A 25,044-nucleotide genomic window follows, 5' to 3' on the forward strand; every position below is an offset into this window, starting at 1 on the left:
CATCGGCCTGGCGTGTAGAAGTCCCGGGTTCGATTCCCGGCCAGGGCACAGAGGAGAAGCATCCATCTGCTTCTCCACCCTTCCCCCTCTTCTTTCTATCTCTCTCTTCTCCTCCCGCAGTCAAGGCTCCACTGGAGCAAAGTTGGCCCGGGTTCTGAGGATGGCTCTATGGCCTCTGCCTCAGGTGCTAGAATGGCTCCAGTTGCATGTTCAGGGAAAGAATCACTTAGGTTACTTTTAGAGTATTTCAGATGTGACATGCTAAGTCTTGAGGAAGAATGGCAGTGGTTGGGATAGTTAGGAAAGACCCAATTAAGTCAGAGGATAGGGAACCAATTTGATATAACAGGGTAGTGGAGGAGTCAAAAAATAAAGGAAATACTGGTCTAGGTTAATTGGTAAAAAAATGATTAATAAAATAGAGAAGTGAGGGAACAGAGCAAGGTTTTTTTTGGAGATAGTAAATAATTCTATTTCTATTGGTTAAAAATATCAAGCTTATTTTTGCATTTCACCTGAGTCAAGAATAAGCTACATGTTTTGTAGAAATGAAATCACATTTTACATTTAATCACACTTTACAAGATAAAATACAATTCTAAGGAAATACTGTGTTGTCAAAAAAAATAAATTTGCCATTTTTCATATATGTGTGTGTTTTTCTTTTCTTAGATTCCAATATAGTTAATGATGTTGTACTTCAAGACTTATTGGCATATGTATCTTCAAAACATTTGTATCTCAGAGAGCTTCCTCAGAGAAAGCCTCAGAAAATGAACAGTATAGAATTTGTAGACTTGGACCAGCTTCAGCCTGACATATTAGTTCATGTGGTGCTGAGAGTTGTTGATATCACCATACTGACAGGTAATCATTTGGGGCACCTCCTTAGTTTTAAGATTATAACACAATTAAGATACAAGACCTTCTTGGTGTACAGTTTGGTTATCATTACACATTAAAGTATGGTATCACATGTCATAGAGTTACTAAAATATTCCTTTTTCTTTTCCAGAGGCATTATATCGCTATAGAGAACAGAAGCAAAGGAAAGTTATGTTAACAGTGGAACAGGCCCAAGGTCAGCATTATGTGCTTATATTATGGGGTCACGGAGCAGCCTGGTACCCTCAACTTCAAAGGAAAAAAGGTAAATACAACAGAAAGCATTTAATCTGTTTGTAGTTAGGTAAATGATTAAAGCTTATGATCCTAAAGATGGAGAGAATCTTAAGAGATTAGATTACATTTGAAATGTAAGAGATCATGGTTAAATATTCTTCTATAATAGCAGGTTTCTTCTCTCATAATTTTATACCTGCTGTAAGTAAACCAGTAATCTGAAAGGTCCTCCATAATTAATGTGATTAATTATAAGCTTTCATTTATTTCTAGGTATACTACTCTACCATTGTAGTGAAGAACTTATCCCTTCAGATGAAATTCTTTAAACATTTAATTCTGGAGAAGCTTTTACAATTTTTATTTAGCCAAAGTACTCTGATAAATAAAGTTCTCTCTGGTTATAAGATAGATATTATGGGAGTTGCATTAATTTTTCAAGTCATAAGTTATTGTTAAATAAATTATTGTGTTTTAGGTTTTTATTCCAGTTATTTTAAATGTATGAACTATTAGCTACCCATAGAATTTTATATTTAAAATATGACCCATGATTACATTTTTAAAGCATAAATTAATAATTTGTGATGTATTAAATGGAATTGATGCTTCCATAAAGTGGTGTATTTTCTGTTTGATATTATGACATCCTTTAGTTGTAACAGTCAAAGATATTATAATTAGTGGCTCATGAGTTATTTTACCCTGCTAAATTAATTCAGAGATTAAGTGTGTGATCCATTTTTTTTACTCAAAAGAGTTAATGTCTCAAAGTTCTACCTACAAAATAGTTACCAAAGATAGGATCAGTCACACTGTCTCTCTTGATCATTAACAACTTATGACTAGGATTTAAGGTAAGTCTGACTTTTGACTCTTATATTAGGATCAAACAGTGACAAATATTTGTTGGGTTGAGAAATCTGACAAACATGTGTCAGTGATAGACTAACCATCGTTATTGACCACCATTTCATAGCCGGGAGCATGAGTCTAGTGTATGCTGATCAAAATGTAGGTCAAAGGTATCATTCTAGATCTAATGGAGCCATAGAAAAGCAGATTGCTCCATGCTTAATATGAATGTTCTTTTATAATGAATAGCTATTTGGTTAATAGAAGAGAAACTATAGTTGTCTCTAGATAATTCTATGATAGGTTAATATTGAAATTTTATGAATCCAGGGATTAAGATGTAGTTGTTCTTTGTTCATTCATTTGGCATACTTTATTTATGACTATCCCTTTTGTGTGTGTGTGTGTGACAGAGACAGAGAGAGACAGAGAGAGGGACAGATAGGACAGACAGACAGGAAGGAGAGAGATGAGAAGAAGCACAGTTCTTTGTTGCAGTACCTTAGTTGTTCATTGATTGCTTTTTCATATGTGCCTTGACTGGGAGTGACCCCTTGCTCAAGTCAGTGACCTTGGGCTCAAGCTGGTGAGCCTTGCTCAAACTAGATGAGCCTGTGCTCAAGCTGGCAAACTCAAGGCCTCGAACCTGGGTCCTCCTTGTCCCTGTCCAACGCTCTATCCCCTGCACCACTGCCTGGTCAGGCTATAACCATCACTTTTAAGTTTTAATCTCCAGCTCAATACCTCATGATTATTCTTTTAAAAATACGATAGTACCAATTTTGAATGGTCATCTAAGTGATTTCTACTTTCAGAAATTGTTAGCATTCTATCTGTTCATTTATTATTTCTTGATGCATTCTCTATTACCCTTTTTTTGTATTGGGCACTGGTTTTACTTGTTCCCAAGGAAAAAACAACCCTCATATTTAGGTGATAGAATTAGAAATCATTATGTTGAATCATTATTGAATACTGGAGATAACAGAGCAAGTTCACATTTAGTATGCCTCATATGTAGCAAGCATTGGTCATAGTTTGGGTCCTAATGAGAGTAGACTACAGACTTAAATTACACTTCTTAAGAATAACTGGGCATCATAAAATAAGCTATTCAGGACTAAATGCCATTCCAATGCAATAACCTTGAAATTATTTAATAGAAAGAAGTCTAATATTTTTAAAATAACATATTAAAGTACTCTCATGACATTACCAGTTAGGCACAGGTAAATGCAAATAATCCTAGTATTTGTGGTTATACTTAATGCAAAATCATAGTTCTGTCTGCATGGAGGTTTGAAATCTATTCACAGACTTTTTAAAAATTTAAATCTTTATTTTTCAATTGTAGTTGATATACAGAATTATATTAGTTCCAGGTGTACACCCCAGTAAGATTAGACATTGTATAACTTACTAAGTGAACATCTTGATAAATCTAGTACCCATCTGACACCATACATGATTATTAGAATATTATTGACCATATTCCCAATGCTGTACTTGACAACCCTATGGTTATTTTGTAACAAATAACCATATTTGTATTTACTAATACAGTTTGTATTTACTAATCCCTTTATCCTTTTCACCCATCCCCCCAACCTCCCTCTGAATCTGCCAACCATCAGAATACTCTCTGTATCTATCCGTCTGTTTCTGTTCTGCTTGTTTGTTTATTTTGAATTTTAGATTCAATTGTTGATATGTATTTATTGCCATTTTATTGTTCATATTTTTTTAGAACCACAATAAATAGGGTTCATTTTAAAAAAAATTTATTGATTGATTTTTAGAGAGAGAGGAAGGGAGAGAGAGAGAGACAGAAACATTAATCCATTCCTGTATGTGCCCTGACTGGGAATTGAAAATGCAACCTTTGTGTTTTGGGATGTTGTTCTAACCAACTGAGCTGTCCAGCCAGGGCTTATTGTTCATATTTTTTTTATCTTTTTTTTAATATTTTTCTTCTTAAAGAAGATCTTTTAACATTTCTTGTAATACTGGTTTGGTGGTGATGAACTCCTTTAGCTTTTCCTTGTCTGGGAAGCTTTTTGTTTTTCAATTCTAAATGATTACTTTGCTGGGTAGAGTAATCTTGGTTGTAGGTTCTTGCTTTTCATCACTTTGAATATTTCTTCCCACTTCCTTTCAGCCTGCAAAGTATCTGTTGAGAACTCAGCTGACTACTTTTTTCTTACTGCTTTTTAGATTCTCTCTTTGTGTTTAACCTTTATCATTTTAAGTATGATGTGTCTTACTGGGCTTCTTTGTTCATCTCGTTTGGGGCCCTTTGTACTTCCTGGACTTGCATGTCTATTTCTTTCATCAAAAGTTTTCTGTCATTATTTTTTCAAAACGGGTTTTCAATTTCTTGTTCTCTCTCTTCTCTGGCTGCCCTGTCATATGAATGTTGGCATGTGTGAAGCTGCTAGCCCAAAGCTGGAGCTCAGGGAGAGTGAATCAGTCTGTGCACGAGCCCTCTAAGAAAAACTGCCTGGGGCTCCAGCAGCCCTCTGTCTCAATCAGCCACAATCCTTGCTGGTTTTTACAGCCAGAAGTTATGGGGATTTCCTTCCTGGCACTGGAACCCTGGGCTTGGGGTCCTGGTGTGGGGCTGGGACCCCTTGCTCCTCAAGGGGGACCTCCACAGCTGAGATGTCCCTCCTGATTTTTATTCACCACATGTCGGTGTAGGACCAGCCTGTTCTGCATCTCTGCCTCTCTTACCAATTTCAGTGTGGCTTCTTCTTTATAGCCTTAGTCCCAGGACTTCCATTCAGCCAGGTTTCTGGCTAGATATATGGTTCTGAAATATGGTTGTTCTGTACTGTAGTTGTATTTTAATGTGGTTGTGGGAGGGTGCAAATACTGCATGTCCTACATCAACAGCTTGACCGAAAGTCTGATTCTAGCATTTTTTTTACATTCACACCATTAATTCACGATTCAAATACAGAAATGTGACCCTGGTCGGGTAGCTCAGTTGGTTAGAGTGTCCTCCTGATAAACCAAGGTTGCAGGTTTGATCCCCGGTCAAGGCACAAACAAGAATCAGCCAAAGAATGTGTAAATAAGTAGAACAGCAAATGGATCTTTCTCTTTCTAAAAAAAAAAAAAATCAATAAATAAATACAGAAACATATCACAAATTGTCTCAATATGATTCTCCCTCAGACTTACTAGCTTAACCACATATGACTCCTTTCTATTACTTGAACATGCCATTCCTTTTCCTGCTCAGTATCTTGAATTTATATTTGCTGTGCTTGGAGTACTTTTTCCTCCTTCTCTCCCACAGGCATGGCTCCTTCATCTCCCAGCTCCAATTCCATATCCTGAGGGAGGCCTTGCACATGTCTATACAGAACTGCTTTCTATCAGAGCACTCTTTGTATCCCATTCGTGCCACCTAACACAACTGGGCTTATCTCGCTTATTGGCTCGCAGGATAGGTAATTTTCTCAGTAGACTGTAGGTTCTATGAACAGATTGTTCACCATTATATGGCTATGACACAGCACTATGCCTGCCCTAGTAAATATCTTTTTTTGTGAGTGAATGAAGAATAATATACAGATCAGGCAACCTTTCAAAACTTCCACTGTCCTTAAGGAGTAAGAGGCTCAAGTTTGAGGAGGGAATAACTTTACTTGTTTCAAGTAATAAGAAAAAAGTTGTCAAGTTAAAAATGCATGCACGTCCAGGTCTTGCAGTCCATGGAGTGTATTAAATTATATTTAAACTTGGGCACTGAGTACTTGTAGTTAGGACTAGCACTCTAGTCTGGTTAACTTAAACAATTAAGGGGGTTATATGTATTTGAAGTGTGCAGGAGTATCTATCTCATAGTACATGAGGCAAGAGGGCTTCTGGGTTTCCAGGGGGCTTGGAACAAGGAGCTGAAAAGCTCTGTGGGTCCCAGGCAGCTCCTCCTTGTATCCACTTTATTTACTCGGACCCAAGCATGTGGAAAGCAGGTGTTTACTCTGTAGCACCTGATTTTACTTTTATTTTTAAGACACCAGTCCCATTTCCAAATTCCTAGCCAAGAGAATTTGGTTACCTAGATGGAATTTGATTCAATCAGAGGTGGCCTGGAGGACTGGGTTGAGAAGTACATACAGGAATGCCTGAGCTTATTTCATAGGGTGTGGTCATTTGTGTTCTGTGTAGGCACATGAGGCATTCACTACTACCAAATGCATGTGTGTTCACCAACCTAGAGAGATGTATGTGATGTATCATGTAGTTTAAAAAGTAGATTACAAAACTTCATTTGTAGTAGGATCCTATATTAATAAAAGTGGTTATATAAATATGTATTTATACTTAAAGTCTGGAAATATAGATACTAAAATGCTAGCTGTGGCTATCTCTGTATGGTAATAAATATTACTTGGTTTTTATTTTTCTTTATACCTTTAGTTTTATCCACTTTATTTACTCGGACCCAAGCATGTGGAAAGCAGGTGTTTACTCTGTAGCACCTGATTTTACTTTTATTTTTATTTAGTTTTAATGTTATATGTGTATGAAATCTGCACTTATTTTTAAAACTTTTTTAGTAAAAAAGTTCAAACATATATAGAGAACCACTTTATTAAAACATGGCCAGCCTGACCAGGTGGTGGCGCAGTGGATAGAGTGTTGGACTGGGATGTGGAGGACCCAGGTTTGAGATCCTGAGGTCGCCAGCTTGAGTGCGGGCTCATCTGGTTTGAGCAAAGCTCACCAGCTTGGACTGAAGGCCCACAGTCAAGGCACATATGAGAAAGCAATCAGTGAACAACTAAGGTGTCGCAATGAAAAACTGATGATTAATGCTTCTCATCTCTCTCCGTTCTTGTTTGTCTGTCCCTGTCTGTCCCTCTCTCTGACTCTGTAAAAAATAAACAACAAAAAACATGGCCAATCTTTTTTTTTCTTTTTTCTTTTCTGAAGTTGGAAACGGGGAGGCAGTCAGACAGACTCCCGCATGCACCTGACCGGGATCCACCCGGCATGCCCACCAGGGGGCGATGCTCTGCCCATCTGAGGCACCGCTCTGCTGCAACCAGAGCCATTCTAGCGCCTGAGGCAGAGGCCATAGAGCCATCCCCAGCACCCGGGCCAACTTTACTCCAATGGAGCCTTGGCTGCGGGAGGGGAAGAGAGAGACAGAGAGGAAGGAGAGGGGGAGGGGTGGAGAAGCAGATGGGCGCTTCTCCTGTGTGCCCTGGCTGGGAATCGAACCTGGGACCTCCGCACGCCAGGCCAACGCTCTACCACTGAGCTAACCAGCCAGAGCCAACATGGCAATCTTATCTCAACTATTTCCTTTTCTTGTACTATCTAAATATTTTACAATATTTTATAATTAAAAATAAGAACAAGCTTTTTTCTTTAATTGAATTTTTTTTTGTGTGGAACTGGTTAACAAAATTATAGGTTTCAGGTGCACAATTCTATAACACATCTCTGTACACTGTATTGTGTGGTCACTGCCCCCTAACCCCAGTCAAACTTTTTCTCTTTTAGGTAATGTTTGTGATATCTAGCTAAAAATTTGGGGAAAAAATAAAATTTATATTTTATATTTGTGCTAAAATAAATTATAGATGCATTAGAGATCCAGATTAGATGTTGACCTGAGGCAAGTGGGAAATTAAAAAGACAGCTGTTATTATTGAAAACTTAATGCTAAGAGACCTCTTTTTGTTTTATTATAGTTTTAAAATTGAATTTATTAATATAGACTATGGTTATTTGGCAAGCAGATCTCTGCTACTGTAGTTTTAAGAATTGAAATTATTACTGAGGGAATTAAAAATAGGTACAACTGTACCTAAGTGCTTTTTTTGTTCTGGAAAAATTAGCTATATCAGAAAACTAAGGTGTTGAAAATCAATGAGAGATACTGATTATGGCAGATGTGTCTATATTTTTAAAAATTTTGTCATTATTTTAAAAAATCATTGCTTGTAGATATCAAAATGAAGTTTGCTAGTCTGACGAGCAGTTGGTTATAATAAATTATGACTCTTTAGGAGACCAAGAAATCTTTATAAAAATTTTATTAAAATTATCTCTGGCATCTTACGCTGTTGCCTCAGTACTGAGGTGGCAGGAGTAGGGTCACAGATGTGAGTATGCGAACACAGTTACTAAAGCTGTTGTAACCATCATAACCTGCATGTCTTTTTCCATATGAACAACTGTAAACCTACTTTTCCCCAACCCTTAATGAAATTTGCCCACTTAAAAAAGAAAAAAATTCATATTTTGTCCCATTATACACAAATTCCTTAGTGTGATATAAGTTGTATTTAACTGATTAAATCAGGTCAATCTGTTTAATCTGATTCTGAGCCTAGATTCTTTCCTTTTTGATAACTTTTTGTTTTTATTTTTTTGTTTAAGATTCTATCTGGGAATTTAAATATCTTTTCGTTCAGCTCAATTTCATCTTAGAAAACCTAGAATTGCATACAACGCCTTGGTCATCCTGTGAGTGCCTGTTTGATGATGATAGAAGGGCAATTACATTTAAAGCAAAATTTCAAAAAAGCATGCCCTCTTTTCTGAAGATATCAGAATTAGCAACACACCTGGAGGGCAAGTGTTCAGGTAAGATCTTTATATACATAAGATACTATTAGTTAATTTTTAAAAAAATTTTATTATTTTTTAAAATTGATTTTACTTTTTTTTTTTTAGGCCCTGGCCGGTTGGCTCAGCGGTAGAGCATCGGCCTGGCGTGCAGGAGTCCCGGGTTCAATTTCTGGCCAGGGCACACAGGAGAAGCACCCATCTGCTTCTCCACCCCTCCCCCTCTCCTTCCTCTCTGTCTCTTTCTTCCCCTCCTGCAGCCGAGGCTCCGTTGGAGCAACGATGGCCCAGCCGCTGGGGATGGCTCTATGGCTTCTGCCTCAGGCGCTAGAATGGCTCTGGTTGCAACAGAGCAACGCCCCAGAGGGGCAGAGCATCGTCCCCTGGTGGGCATGCCGGTGGATCCTGGTCCAGCGCATGCGGGAGATGCGGGAGTCTGTCTGACTGCCTCCCTGTTTCCAGCTTCGGAAAAATGAAAAAAAAAAAAGTAAAAAAAAAAAAAATTTGATTTTAGAGAGAGAGAGGTGGAGCAGAAAGATAAGAAGCATCTACTCCTAGTTGCATCACTTCAGTTGTTCATTGATTGCTTCTCGTACATGCGTTGAACAGAGGGTTCAAGCCTCAAGCCGAGCCAATGACCCCTTGCTGAAGCCAGCAACCATGGGATCATGTCTATGATCTCACATTCAACCCGGCCCCCAGTCACCAGTTATCTTATTATCATACAAAATATACTTTTGTCCCATTGATTTTTTTTTGAGAGAGAGGAAGAGGGAGAGGGGAGAGAGAGAGAGAGTGAAGCATCAACTCATTGCTTTACTTAATTGTGCCATAGATTGCTTCTCATATGTGACCTGACTGGGGTTCAAACTGATGACCTCAGGGTCAAGCCAGTGCCTTCTGAATCAAGCCGGTGATCCTGGAATTGAACTGGTGACCTCAGCACTCCAGGATGACCTTTATCCACTGTGCCACTAGCCAGGGCACAAAAGATACTCTTATCCCTAGAGATTCCATGGGATTTTGGAGTTGTGTGCCAGGACTAGGGGCCAAGACCAAATATTTATTTTTTATTTTATCATAAGGTAGTAGCATGAATCTAGTTTCTTACTCTATATTGACCGAACACCAGATTAAAATTTTACAAGTTGTGTTAATAGGTATTTTAAAATATATATATATATTTAAAGATACGATTGTGCCCTGGCCGGTTGGCTCAGCGGTAGAGCATCGGCCTGGCGTGCGGGAGACCCTGGTTCGATTCCCGGCCCGGGTTTGATTCCCGGCCAGGGCACATAGGAGAAGCACCCATTTACTTCTCCACCACCCCCCCCTTCCTCTCTGTCTCTCTCTTCCCCTCCCGCAGCCGAGGCTCCATTGGAGCAAAGATGGCCTGGGTGCTGGGGATGGCTCCTTGGCCTCTGCCCCAGATGCTAGAGTGGCTCTGGTTGCGGTAGAGCGACGCCCTGGAGGGGCAGAGCATCGCCCCCTGGTGGGCGTGCCAGGTGGATCCCGGTCATGCGCATGCGGGAGTCTGTCTGACTGTCTCTCCCCCTTTCCAGCTTCAGAAAAATACAAAAAAAAAAAAAAAAAGATACAATTGTAGCCTAACCGGGCAGTGGTGCAGTGGATAGAGCATTGGACTGGGATGCAGAAGACCCAGGTTCAAGACCCCGAGGTTACCAACTTGAGAGAGGGCTCGTCTGGTTTGAGCAAAAAGCTCACCAGCTTGATCCCAAGGTCGCTGGCTCGAGCAAGGGGTTACTCGGTCTGCTGAAGGCCTGCGGTCAAGGCACATATGAGAAAGCAATCAATGAACAATTAAGGTGTTGCAACGCGCAACGTAAAACTAATGATTGATGCTTCTCATCTCTCTGTTCCTGTCTGTCTGTCCCTGTCTATCCCTCTCTCTGACTCTCTCTGTCTGTGTAAAAAAAAAAATTTTTTTAAAAAGATATGATTGTAGACATTAGCATTTATTATATCATGACACTAAGCTGAGGAGAATGCAAGTAGAAAAGGAAAATAATAATACCTCTAAAGAAAACCCAACTTTTAGTGAAATGCAGACATTTATTCTCAGAGAAGAATTCCATACACAGTACTCAGTTCTGCATTGAGCCATTTATTAATACTAATAGATAGTTAAATCAAAATGAACATTTCTGGAAGATAAACACAAAGTGATAGAAAATTTACAAATTTTTATACTGTTAAACTTTTATACAACTTTCAGAAATGGAAGTAAGTTGCTTGTGGCCATAGAAGACTCTTGATTTATACTAACTGGTGAAATCTTGAGTAATGTTGTAGTATTTAAATTCCTAAAGCAGTTTCATATTTGTGAGCTCCTCCAGCCCCCCCCCCCAATCCCTACAAGCTGATCCTTCAAGGGACACCATACGCAGTAGAAGGACTACCTTTAATTTGGTGGCATGGAGAAGCCAGCTCTCTTAACTGCTGCTTACATAAAACAGTTACCGGCTGGGACTGAAGACCTGGAATTAGATTTTAAAATAAAAAAATCAACAAAATAGGTGGTCACAGCTCTGATGATTAATGGTCCTAAGAATCTAGCTAGCCTCACTGTTTGAGGAGGAAGCTGGCAGCTGCAGTGAGCGGTGCTCCCTTTGGAGAAGCTGTGCATCAACTTGGCCCTGTTGCAGTCCCTGTAGGTTGTGTTCAGAGAGGCCTTTTAGCCATTTCCATTCCTTTATGTTCAGCTATGAGGGCTGGATTCATAGTTTCTATCATTGTTTATTATTTTTAAGACAGATGGAGAGAGCACATAGAAATACCAGCAAGTTGTTTCTAACCTAATTCAAAGTTAAACAAAAGCAAGGAGAAGAGGAGATCAAATGGGAGAATTTCCTAAGAGGGTCTGTGCCGAGACCAGCTCAGCCGTGGGTGTGCACAAAAGGAAGGTGCTGCAGGACTTAAGAAAAAACACGCACAAGACACAACAGAGAAAAGATGGGTACAGGGGTCTCCCAGCCTCTAGGACTCAGAGCCCAGCTCTCTGCAGCCTCATCGTATTTATCCGTCTCTTTGCTAATCAAGCAAATTAGCAGCGCCTGGGTGAAATTAGTCTACAATGGATTCAGGTGCAGAGAAAGATGACCGACCAATGCCCCCCCAAGCATGTAGGAAAATGGCTATAGGGTTCAGCTGCTTCCTATAAACAATCCCGGTAGTGCTTGCTGGTCAGCGTTCTGCCCTCGCAGGACTTGGCTTTCCGAAGTCCACACCAAAGACTTGTCTCAAGGCTGCAGTTTAATCTCTCAGCAATTTTTCTTCAGGTCTACTCTTTTTACAAAGCTTAGCAGCAGCCAGTGAGGGATGAAGTCGTGCCAGACTCCTTGTGAGGAAGTGAAGCTGCTCACTTAGCATCTCATCCTGCCATCTGTGGAGCGGCAGTGCCTCGCAGGCTGCAAGCTCCTTGAAAGTAGAACCCACGTTTAATGAACTTTATATTTTTTTTGAAGAGGTGTATACATTTACAGAATGTTAGGAGTTTGTTAACATTCTTCTAAACTTATTAAATTCTTTAATTAAATAGTTTCTTAGTGGTTCAGTGTGTGTGTGAAAAGGTGTGATATAGAGTCTGTGCTGTAGTTTATTAGATATGTTGGTCACTACACACTCATGCAATTTATGTAGAGATATATGACAGGACTGGAAGAGATGGTGCACAATCTTTTGGCAGTAAAGGACTAAAGCAAACTGGAGGACATAGGCATAGGAAAGTCACCATTAAGGGGACTCTCAAAGAGATAACCAGAAAAGAGAATAGGACATCAGAATGAGGAGTTCTTGTCTACATGCTAAAAGGATGAAGAAACAACAAATGTTTAAAAAGGGCTTTATACTGAATATTGAGAGGAAGGGAGAGGAATGCTCAGATAAACTCATCCACCTCACTAGTATACAGCAAGGCAAAGATAAATGAGAAAAAAGATTGTCTGGCAGACAGGTACTATTTTTATAGCGGGAATGCGGGAGCCAGTGAGGAGTGAAGGAGCATACTTGAGGTTCCTGGTGAGGCACACATTTAGCAGATAAGGACTCTCAGCTTGTGTTTATATAACCAACACGCAGAGTATGGGTGAGAATGGGCAGAAAATAGGAAAAGAAAGTTTTTTTAAAAAAAGGATAAGCTGGTGGTAAATTATTTTTAGACAAAATAGAGAATAAAGGAGTAATTTACCTTCTATTTGATCAATTAAAAAGAAGAAGAGAGGGCAGGGAGAGAGGGTATGTTAGCTAGTTTCAAGTGTAAGTGTTTGGTGGGAATTCTTCTGAGTGTTAAATTTATTTTGCGTGGTTCCAGATGACAAGGAGAAAGAAAACATCCACCTGTTCAGCCAAATTAGTCAAATAAATCTTCACTCTGAGTTGCAGGCAGATCACCCCTTTCATTCTGGGGTCCAACTGAAGCCATAAATGAGTGAGATTATCTAAGAAAAGAGTAAAAAAGAGAAGCCCAAGAACAAGATCTTGGATGTGTTCTTTACAATAAGTAACTGTAAATCAACTACATAATTTAACCATGCTTATAAATTATAATTTTGTTCTTATAATTTATAATATTTTTTGTCTTTCATAGGAGTGATTCTACTCAAAGCTCAGATTGTAGAGCTAGTGTTTCCTGTTACAGCAGCTCAGCAGATAGTTATAAATGCTCACAGTGCTCTGAAGAGCATTTTCTCCTCTCTTCCTAACATCACGTACACTGGCTGTGCAAAGTGTGCATTGGAACTAGAAACAGATGAGAACAGGATCTACAAACAGTGTTTTCACTGCTTGCCTAATACTATGAAGAAAATATACTACAGGTAAGGGACCTAAACAAGCCAATAAGATGGAAATTATTTATTTTTATAGGACTGGAAATGACCAAAAAATTGTATGTCAATTCTTACTTTCCAAAGAGAGCTAATTAGAGCTAATACAAGTTAACAAAATTTCCTGAGTAATAAATAGCTATTTGTGAAAGCAAAAATTGCACAGTAATCATAACAGGACCCCCTCCCTTTAATTTATTGATTCTTTAGGAGAGCTTGAGAGAGTACGCAACAGGAATAGCCATCTATTCCTGTACATGCCCTGACCAGGCAAACTCTGTACTCCCAGATGATGCTCAAACCAACTGAGCTATTTGGGCAGGGCAATCATAATAGGATTTTAAAAAGCAGTAATTGGTAGATTTTATTGTCTTGAAGAAGCCATATGGGAGAAAATTTATGCTTGATTTGCACTCTTAACCAAGATCTAAGTGAAGAAGCTCAGTCCCCTACCTTAATAAATAATTGGAATTTGTAGGTTAAAAGTATTATATGATCTCACCATTGAGTAGTGGGAGATAGTAAGGTGTGCAGCCTTTCTGTACTTCAGTTTTCTCAACTTCACATTAGAAAATGAGGGTTTCAGATGTCCTATGGTAAAGTGGCTAACCAACTCAGTGAAAACACATCATTTTTCAAATAATAAATATTCAAGTTCCTGGATAATCTTTTTCTTTTTACCTTATAAATTATATGCCTTTACAAAATAGCACTCAGTGTTAATGTTACAACATTTTCATCACCCCCTCTCCCAACAGCCCCCAAACTCATTAGCAGTCACTTCTTTCTCCATCTACTCAACTCAACTTTTGGATTATTCCCACGTTTTGGCTATTATAAACAATACTGATGTGAACATTCATGTACAAATTATTGTGTTGATATGTGTTTTCATTTCTCTTGGCTATATACTCAGGATTAGAATTGCTGGGTCATATGGTAACTCTATGTTTAGCCTTAGAGGAGCTGCCAAACTGTTTTCCAAAGCTGCTGCACAATTGTACATTCTCACCAGCAATGTATGAGGGTTGCATTTCCCTCGCATCCTTGCCAACACTTTTTATTACCTGTTTTTCTTTTTGTTGCTTGTGCTTTTGGTTGGTATATCTAAGAAAGGTATCATTTCTAAGCCGAGATCATAGAGATTTACTCCCATATTTTCTCCTAAGAATTTTATAGTTTTAACTCTTGCCTATAGGTCCATGATTTATTTTTAGTTCATTTTGGTGTATGGTATAAGAAAGGGGCCCGACTTCATTAATTTGCATGTGAATATCCAATTGTCCCAGCATAATTTGCTGGAAAGACTATTCTATCCCCAGTGAATCATCTTGGTATCATTCTTTAATGGCTTATTACCCTTCTGTTCCACTAACTCAAATTCTTCAAGTGAAGGGACTAGATCTGTCTTGTTCACAAATGGATACTGACAATCAATTTTGACCAAGAACTGCAAGGTAAACAAAAGGTTTATTTGAAGGTCTTTCAGGACTTAAAATTTTGAAGACATGGATTAGAGAAAATCAAGTGTGTTACAAGAGGGTAAAGAAAGGGACAGTTTACAAAGCAGGAAAAAGAGGCTTCCAAAGAGATTACAGCAGTTGGCTTAAAAGAGCTGTGTTTGGTGTTGGCAAGCAGGTTTACTCTGTGCTGTGCATGGTTCATTGCTCATGTCTTCTGCTAGGTGAGAATTTTATTTCTTAATATATAGTTTAGTGACACAGGGCCAGTTCTAGGAACTCTATCACGATGTAACTGTTTGTACTTCAGTCCAGTTCAAAGTTCAGTTTCAAATAGAGGAGCTGTGTCAGCTCCATTTCCTGGAGGTCTCCGGCTCCATTTCAGATTGCTCACTCACTGCTTTTACTTTACAGTGTCCACTGCTCAGCATAATGTATGGTGTGTAATAGATACTGACTATGTACTTGTTGAAAGAAAGAATGGAGTAAGAGCCTGACCTGTGCTGGCGCAGTGGGTAAAGCATCAACCTGGAATGCGGAGTTTTCTGATTTGAAACCTTGGGCTTGCCTGGTCAGGGCACATATGGGAGTTGATGCTTCCCGCTCCTCCCCTATCAGCCCCCCCCCCTCTCTCTCTCTCGCTCTCTCTCTCTATCTCTCCTCTATCTAAAATCAATAAATAAAACCTTAAAAAAAAGAATGAAGATAGAGAGATAGCCTAGGGCAAGATTACAGAGTGAAAACTAGGAAAGGACCTAGAATCATCATGTGGGTCAAGGGGTAAGTAGGTTTTTAGAAGGAAAATTGATAGTGTTGTTCTAGCAGTTACACAAAATTCCTCTTCTAAATTCTGTTCTCCATTTATTTAAAAAAAAAAATTTTTTTATTTTATTTTTTTATTTTTCTGAAGCCAGAAATGGGGAGGCAGTCAGACAGACTCCCACATGCGCCCTACCGGGATCCACCCGGCACGCCCACTAGGGGGCGATGCTTTGCCCAACCGGGGGGGGGGGCGGTTGCTCCATTGCGACCAGAGCCATTCTAGCGCCCGAGGCAGAGGCCACAGAGCCATCCTCAGCACCCGGGCCAGGCCTGCTCCAATGGAGCCTTGGCTGCGGGAGGGGAAGAGAGAGACAGAGGAAGGAGAGGGGGAGGGGTGGAGAAGCAGATGGGTGCTTCTCCTGTGTGCCCTGGCTGGGAATCGAACCTGGGACTCCTGCACGCCAGGCCGACGCTCTACCACTGAGCCAACCGGCCAGGGCCAAATTTAATTTATTTTTAAAAGAGGTAGGTAGGCCCTAGCTGAGTAGCTCAGTTGTCTGTGTAGCTCAGTTGGTTGGACATGCCAAGATTGTGGGTTCAGTCCCCCATCAGGGCACATACAAGAATCAACCAATGACGGCATGAATAAATGGAACAACAAATCTATGTTCCTCCTCCCTTCTCTTTCTTTCAAATCAATTAATAAAAAAATAATAATAAAAGAGTTAACACAGCCTCACCAGGCAGTGGCGCAGTAGATAGAGCATTGGACTGGGATGCAGAGGACCCAGGTTCGAGACCTCCAAGGTCGCCAGCTTGAGCACGATGTCACCTGGTTTGAGCAAAAGCCCAACAGCTTGAACCCAAGGTTGCTGGCTCCAGCAAGCTGAAGGCCCGCGGTCAAGGCACATATGAGAAAGCAATCAATGAACAACTAAGGTGTTGCAACGCACAATGAAAAACTAATGATTGATGCTTCTCATCTCTCTCTGTTCCTGTCTGTCTGTCCCTGTCTATCCCTCTCTCTGACTCACTGTCTCTGTAAAAAAAAAAAAAGAGTTAACACATACTTGGGTAAAAATGCAACATATAAGGAAGGTGTAAAACAAAAAGTAAAGTTCTTCTTCCCTATCCACCCCTACACCCTTAGTGCTACTTCCATGCTTGTGAGAAGTGGTTGCATAAAAACTAGGTGCTTTTTGAAATTATATTGTATGTACATACTCTTAAAATATAAAAATATATATTTTTAATTTTTAGTTTTTTAAGTAAGCAAGAGGTGGGGAGGCAGAGACAGACTTCCACATGTGCCCCAACTGGGGATCCACCTGGTAAGCCCCCTAACCGGGGGTGCTCTGCCCATTTGGGGCTGTTGCTCTGTTGCTCGGCAGTTGAGCTATTTTAGTGCCTAAAGCAAGCCATGGAGCCATCCTCAGCACCTAGGGCCAACTTGCTGAACAATCAAGCCATGGCTGCAGGTGAGGAAGAGAGAGACGGAGATGGGGGTAGGGAGAAAAGCAGATGATCGCTTCTCCTGTTGCCCGGACTGGGGATCGAATCCTGACTGGGAATGGAATATTGACTGGGAATTGAATTCTACCACTGAGCCAACTAGCCAGGGCCAAAATGTGAAACTCTTTTGAAAGCCATGTGCTTTTTACTCTTTTTTTTTTTTTTTTTTTTTTTTGCTGTTTACTCTTTTGTAGACCAGCTATACTGACCGTAGCTGATGGGATATATAAGGTTTGCATCCATGTAGAATCCAAGCTGATAGAGAAGATTCTTTTCAACATTCCTCCTGACTGGCTCAGCAAAGTTATAGGTAAGATATCCACACCCCACGGAGGGGTCATTCTCGGTGGAACCATTTGTTTAAGGAGTGTAGATCATGTACTGGGACAGGAAGAACACTAGACTGTAAATCAAAGCTTAATTTCTGTCACTAGAAGCAGAAGGATAATTTATAGCTGAGTGAAACATGAGACTGTCTATGGTAACATTTGGTCTATGCTGTCTCATTTCTTTAAAATTACATTTATTAGATTAATATTGGCTAATAACATATAAATTTCAGGTGTACAGTCTTTCTTTTTTTTAAGATTTTATTTATTGATTTTACAGAGAGAGGTAGGGGGAGGGAAGAATGAGAAGTATCATCTCATAGTTGCTTCACTTTAGTTGTTTATTGATTGCTTCTCGTATGTGCCTTGACTGAGTAAGCCCACGGTTTCAAACCGGCCACCTCAGTATTCCAGGTTGTTGGCTTGAACCCATCCCTGGGTATGTATGAGAAGCAATCAATAAACAACACAAATAAAGCAACTACGAGTTGATCTTCTCATCTCTCTCTAAAACAAACAAACAAACAAACACAAAGCCCATGTTTGCACTGTAATAGCGACTGCTGTCAGTTTGAACATGTCATGTGCACCTTCTTACCGTGACCATCAGGAATCGTGTCCTCATTCTAGAGCACCTTCCACAACCCATGATTAGAAAGAGAAGGGAGAACAAGAGGAGTTTAGAGTAGGGCTGAGACCTGAGAAATCACGGGAAACAATGAGCCCTTCACTGTGTGTGTTTTTCTCTACCTGGAGATGACACTGAGAGCTGTGTGTGTGTTTCCACCTTCCTCAGCTCCTTCCTCAGGGATCACCTACGGCCTGGTGGCAGCGGACCTGCTCCACTCCCTGCTGGCAGGTGGCAGGGCGCCTTGCGTAGTCAAGGTGCAGAGCCTTTTTGTGTTAGATGACAACAGCTACCCGCTGCATCAAGATTTCTCCCTCCTGGATTTCTTTCCTGCGGGCATGAAGCATGCATCCCATGCTGTTTCCTGAGGCCAGGTGAAGAAGCTGCAGGTACTTCAAGGGAGACAACGGAAATTATTTGCTTTTTTGAAACAAATGAATTACAGGGCTTTTGCTTGAGGTATCTAAATATACAGAGGAGGGCAGTACATTTACAGTTCACACGGAAAATTGGCACAGTGGATAAAAGTGTCGACCTGGAACGCTGAGGTCGCCGGTTCAAAACCCTGGGCTTGCCTGGTCAAGGCACATATGGGAGTTGATGCTTGTTGCCCCTCCCCCCTTCTCTCTCTGTCTCTCTTCTCTAAAATGAATAAATAAATAAAAATAATTCAAAAGTAAATAAATAAAAGATGAGAAAAATTTTTTTGGAAAATAATACAATAATTAAGAAGTACAAGAATAAACGCTCACAAACTCACAACTGTAAATCTACTTTTGTGTTTTATAAAGAGCTAAATACATAAATTAAAACTTTTTTTCTAAAAATATTTGGTTAGGATTTTTGTTTTTGTCTCTTTCTTTCTAGCTTTTAGGGCGGAGATTTTCAACCCTGTTCATCCCATGGCACATATAAGCTAATTACTAAACTCTGTGGGACGCCAGTGTGTGTTTGCCTGACAAAAAATAGGTATAATGTTTATTCACACTGGGTGGCTATTGTTATGTTGGCTGTTGTTATTTTCTTTTTATTTGACAACTAAGAGAAAAGAGGTCAGTGCCTCTGACTAAACAGTCAGGTATTGCATATTTTAAAAATTCTTGGGGCACACAGGTTAAAAACTGCTGTTCTAGAGAAATGACCCAGCAGTAGAGGCAATCCATTTCCTAGGGCTCACAGGGCCCCTTTCTAGGGTCCTTGCCACACTCTAGCACTGTGCTCAGGACTCTGCGAGTGCAGCTGTGAGGCATTTCCTCAGGAATCGCTTTTCTGCTCCACTCCCAGACTCTGTTTCTCTTGTTCCGACTTTAATAAACTGTCAACATGAAATGATTTTCTTAGTTATAACTATGTATAATAATGGGTTCACTTGAATAAGCATATGAAAATGAAGGGAACAAGGTCATGTTTCATTTTATAACAAAAGGAAGAGAGTCCTATTGTTAGGTTGCTTTTAGGATTTGCGTGCTTACTGAATCTCCTTATCACCAGACACTCAGTTGTCTGTGTTCTCACTGTGACTGTGGAAGAAGCACCCACACAGTGGGAGTCACCAGGAGCAGATGTGGCGTGGTGCTTACCCTGCTCTTCTGGACACATTGAGTGTCAACAGATTCATAATACTGCTTGAAAACAACTAAATTCATGATCAAATGAACAAGTTTATTTTACTGTGTCTGTATTTTCTTAAATTCTTTTTGTTTATTGAATTGTTTTTCTCAAATTTAGGATTTTTTTAAAAACTTGGTTTTCCTGAAAATGAACCTCAGGAGTTTTGTGATTCTCCCCAAAATAACGTGCAAAATGTATGTGGGAGGGTACACACACACAAAAGTCCATTTTTCAGTGGAGAAGGGCCCATGCCTTTCAATAAGTCCTTGGAGGCATCTTTGCCAAAAAAGGAAAGGGTAGAAACTTTGGCAGTTAATTCATGGGAAAGATAGAGAGATTAGTACAAAGGATTTCTAAGGTTTTGTGTAGCACCCGGAGAGCTGTCCCACTGTATCTAGAGATACTGGCATTCAAACAAAATAGTTGGCTCCCCGGATAATTCACCTAACGAATGATGAAACGAGCCCGGAGCTGATGTCCTCTGTCTCCTCTTTCATCCCCAGCAGGAGCACATTGAGAGTTCTGATATAAACGCTGCCCAGTCAGCACAAGCCCACCAGGAGAGCTGTGCTCTTACCTGTGCCTTCTCCACTTGTCCCCAAGATATAGTCTAATCCCATTATCAGACAAAACATCGTCCCCTGGGACAGAGTGATGTCTCTTCACATACTATTGGGAAGAAAACTGGAAACCATTTCAGGTGAGACAGAACATCAGGTCACACCAGTATCTCTTTATAGCTTTTGGTATATTTCTAGGAATACTTACTTAGGCTGAAAACTATTTCCTCTTGTCCTGAGGAATCTGACCTATCTCAAGAAATTATCATCTATTTCACTGGAGTCAGGGGAATCTCAGTTCCTAGCTGTATGCCTTCCCTGAGATGGACAAGTAAGTATATTTAATCTACTCCACACCTTTTCAGTAAATTCAGTGGGATAGCCTAAGAGTGTCAGTGAGTTTAGTGGTTCTAGATCTGGCAATGGCATGGTAGGCATTTTAGGTAAACCTCAGTCTTCATCAGCTCTTAGGTCAACTGAGAGGATAGTTCTCCCATCTTAGAGGCCCATTGGTACTTGATGTTAACTGAGCTTTCCCAAATGTGTAGTTTTTCCAACAGCTATTAGAGGCATTCACTAGTGAGGTCTGTGCTAAATTTCCTTTTACATCTTGGATGTGTGTGTGTGTGGAGGTGGGGTCCTTTTTCTTAAAATTTTTGATTTATTGTGTTGACATGGTTTCAAGTGTGTGGAGGTGGGGTTCTGATTTTCAAGCGAGAGGACAAAGTTGGACACATGATCCACCCTGTGGACATTTGCTGAGAGGACCATGTGTGAGGCACTGTGAATTCAAAGGCAGACAAGAAAGTCTGCCTTTAGCGTGTTCACAGGTAAGCTGGTGGAGAAATATTTAAATAAAATACAGTGGTCCCTCATCTATCGCAGAGGTTAGGTTCCAGAAACCCCTGCGATAGGTGAAAATCCGCGAAACAGCGACCTTATATTTATTAATATTTTAAGGCTTTAAACCTTTCCCACACTGTTATTAACATTTCCCACACTCTTATAAACACTTTCTACGCTCTAGAAAATGCTTATTTTACCACAAAAATAATTAAAATAATAAATATATAAAGATACCTATATACCACAAAATCCCACGATATAGCGATAAAATAAGATACAAAATTAAATATATACAATTTAAAAATCAACACTACAGTGAAACTGCGAAAAGTAAACCGCAATATGGTGAGGGATGACTAAACCAATCATTATTCTGCCTTTGGAGGTATTGAACTTGGTTTGTTTTAAGAAGTTCGGTACACTCACATTTACTAAGGGTGACCTCTCTGCTTCCAGGTGGAGGAAAAGGAATGGCCACCTCTTCCTTGCCTCCCACTCCAGTTTCTTGCAGCTGGAGGGAGGGCATGCATTGGCACTGAGACAACTTTTCTCCGTCCCCTCCCCTGTCCCCTGATGTCCAGCTCCTCCAGTGAGTTGGGACAGGGAGAAAAGAAGAAAGGAGGCAGAATCTTCTTACAAATTGGCTCCCACTATGGCCTTCTCTTCTGATGGTCTCCGTCCTCCTGCCCATCTGATTGCTAATGCCTTCTGCACAGCAGGTCCCCAAGACTTCTTGTTTTGGAGTGTGTGTGAGCATTCTTTGGAGGGCTTATCATTCTTATAAAGTGTATGCAGTTTCTTGTCATGGGAGATCAAACTCCTGCCTGGTCTGTTCAACCCCTTAACTCCCTCCAAATGTCATCTCCTCTCTCCATTCTGATATCTGATTCACTCACCCCACACTCAGATAAGCACATCATAGCAGGTCAGCAAATTCTTTGCATAATCAGACACTAGGGAAACTAAGGAATTGTCCTTATTTTTATAATATTATGATTATACTGCCTGGAAGAATCTTACAAAGGTGGTATAGTGGTTACCCTGGGTGGGGAATTAGGGCATGGTTTTACTTTCTTCTTTATTATTATTTTTATCTGATAGAATGACTGACTATTAAAATAGAGAATTTGTATTCCTTAGAAATAAGGAAAGTGAAACAAAATGGTTAGGCAGTACATAAATGCAAAGAAGTGATTGCCATAAAACCAGGTTAGTGGTTATTTTGGTGGGGAGGGAGAGGTAGTGTTTGGAAGGGACGCAAAGAAGATTTGGGAAGGCTAGTTTACCAGTTACCCATTAATTACCAGCAGCTCCAAATCTATTCTTCTACATCTCCACAGACAGCTCTCTTTCAATGTGAGTACGATGCTAAACAGTAGAGGGCGCTAGAGACACATTAAAGCAGGCAGGCTCTTTCCTTGCTGGTTCCAGCAAGACTGGACATAGTCGCACTGCATCCCGAGGACACCTGGTGGCTGTCTGCCATGGCCACACGCCTTGGATGTGCAGCCCCTTGGCCACCTTGCGTCCAGGCCCAGACTGTCAATCATGCTTCCATGACCCTCATGACGTGGACGCTACCTGCTGCAGGCCCCTGGGTGTGCACAGGCACTCCTACTCCCACAGGTCATCCCAGGTTTGTCATTCAACAGACTGATGGAAGCATATTTTCCAAAACAGGGTCAAGAGGAATTGAATCTGGTCACTTGTGAGATTATACTGCCACATCATTGGAGATGAACAGAAAATCTACCGAGATGGAGGGAGAGGAAGGAAAGGAGGGAGGGAGGGAGTCATGGCAGGAAGGAGGGAGAGGAGGAGGAAGGGAGAAGGAGGAAGTGGAGAGGAAAGGGGGAGAGGGAGGAAATGAGGACTGCACAGCCCCATCAGCAAGGGAAGGCTGCTCAGGCAGAAGCGGTACATCTAATAGGCGCAGAAACAGACCTGGACTGTGGGGACATGGCTGCACTATACATTGTCCCTGTCTCTGTTGAAGTGTGTCTGGCAATATGCAATAATGACACCATTTTTGAACACCTGCAATCTAATTCTGGTTCCAGCTTTGCCACCTCCTAGCTCTGGGGCTCTGACAAATGACATCTCTTCTCTGACGTCACTTTTCTTCATTTCTAGATGTGGGGAAGTTTCTCCTGAGCTGCTGGGCAGATTTAAGAAGCTGCCTTCTAGCAGACCTAGTATAGTCACCAAGAGCCAGTTCTTTCTCCCCAACTTAAGAGTCATTTCACTTTGAAAGATGTACCTCTTGAAATACACATAAATGAGTGGGAGAGTGGTTTGGGCAAATAATTTTATACTGTAAAATTAGGGGAAAATAAAACAGGCAGATGGTATAATCTGTCTTCATAATGGCATATTAAATTCAATTAAGAAATATATCCATTATGTTATCTTGAAAGAGTCAAGATTATGGAATGTAATCAGCAAACTGATAGATATGTAAATTCCAAACTGCCCTCTTAATGTTCCCGCTTATCTGTCAGACCTTACCCTTACTGGACTATCCCCGAGACAAAGGAATTCCAAAAAGCTGAGAAGCCGCCCCAAGGAGGGGCTCCGGACACACCAGGACTTTTGATTCAACACCCACATGCTCCAAGCCCCCAAGTAAGGAGCATTCCGGACACACCAGGACTTTTGCCTCAGTATCCCCTCAGGCTCTCCCAAACACTATATAACTCGCCCCTAGTCTGTAACCGGCGCTCTTCTCCCCCAGGAGGAGTGCCCGGCAGGGTTCCTTTCTTCCTTTCAATAAAGCCTGTTAACTCTGGTCTTTCGGACTCCCATGGATTCCAACATTTGGTGCTGAAACCCGGGACAGGGTACTAACTGCCTGGACGATCCCTCTTTCCCGTCCAAACTTACAACCAGGGAAGCAATGGGCAGCGGCAGCTTGCCCCGGGCTTACTCCCTGATTCTGTTTGGATGTGCAATTGTAGGTTGATTGGCCAGCAGTCTAACCCTGTCCTGAACCCCTGCTGGACCAGAAGGTAAGGAGTTTCTCCCTTCCTCTTCTCCGGTTGGCCTCCAAATTTCTCTCTAAAAACACCCCTTTCTGGTCGGACAGTTTTCTCTAACACGCCTCACATTTTGAGGGGTTTGACTTTCAGTCTCAGTGAACTGCACGGAAGACTAGGCGCCTAGCCAAACCTCTCCGCTCTCTCGGATTTCTCATCCTCAGAGCTCCCTGACAGGTGGTGACGACCTCTATCAGGGACGACTCCCCCACATGGAGATTCTCTCCTCTGGGGACAGTGGCAAAAGGCGGGGACGTCCCCTCTTGCTCACCTGTCTCCACTATGGGCTCTTCAGAGTCTAAGCCTTTCGACCAGACCCCTCTAGGATGTCTCATAAAAAACCTCACCAAAGTCAGGGTTTTAGACCTCAAACCGAAGAAATTAATCTTTTTCTGTAACATGGCATGCCCTCAGTACAGACTAGACAATGACTCCCATTGGCCTGAAAACGGGACATTCAATTACAATATCTTAAGACATCTTGACAATTTCTGCCACCGGACGGGGAGGGCATCAGAGATTCCTTGCGTGCAGGCTTTCTTCTCCCTTCTCTCCTGTCCTTAATTTCTGTGCCTTCTGTTCCACACGCAGGCCGTTTTTGGCCAAAGAAACCTCACCTAAAACCTCTGCTCCTAATCTTTCCTTCTCCGCGGACTCCCAACTCTCTCCTTCTCCTGCCTGACCCCCGGGGCACCCTTCTCTCGGGACCCCTCTCTACTCCCTCAGCAAATCTTTTTTGCTGGAGTCTCTTCCCTCCAGAAAGCCCCTTCCCTTCACTAAATCCTGTTTTCTCATTCACCAGTCTCTCTTTCTCCTCCCCTGCTGGCCAGGGGCCTCTCCCTTCTCCACTGTGTTCTTCATCCCCTCCCCCCTCCTTAGAAGCTGT

At 41.1% G+C, this 25,044-nt stretch overlaps 1 protein-coding gene across 2 annotated transcripts in view; it reads left to right on the forward strand.

The window, feature by feature from the left end:
* Nucleotides 1-18,916, forward strand: part of SHLD2 (shieldin complex subunit 2) — a 67,804-nt gene extending 48,888 nt beyond the window's left edge. For both annotated transcript variants that reach the window (XM_066349762.1, XM_066349761.1), the window contains 6 exons: nucleotides 673-867; nucleotides 1,016-1,150; nucleotides 8,383-8,589; nucleotides 13,178-13,406; nucleotides 17,344-17,459; nucleotides 18,275-18,916. In XM_066349762.1, the coding sequence (XP_066205859.1) occupies nucleotides 673-867; nucleotides 1,016-1,150; nucleotides 8,383-8,589; nucleotides 13,178-13,406; nucleotides 17,344-17,459; nucleotides 18,275-18,474 (1,082 nt within the window). In that variant the 3' untranslated portion in view covers nucleotides 18,475-18,916. The remainder of the gene's footprint in view (nucleotides 1-672; nucleotides 868-1,015; nucleotides 1,151-8,382; nucleotides 8,590-13,177; nucleotides 13,407-17,343; nucleotides 17,460-18,274) is intronic.
* Nucleotides 18,917-25,044: the final 6,128 nt, after the last annotated feature.

The sequence above is a fragment of the Saccopteryx leptura genome, chromosome 9 (assembly GCF_036850995.1).
Source record: "Saccopteryx leptura isolate mSacLep1 chromosome 9, mSacLep1_pri_phased_curated, whole genome shotgun sequence".
NCBI classification, from domain to species: domain Eukaryota; kingdom Metazoa; phylum Chordata; class Mammalia; order Chiroptera; family Emballonuridae; genus Saccopteryx; species Saccopteryx leptura.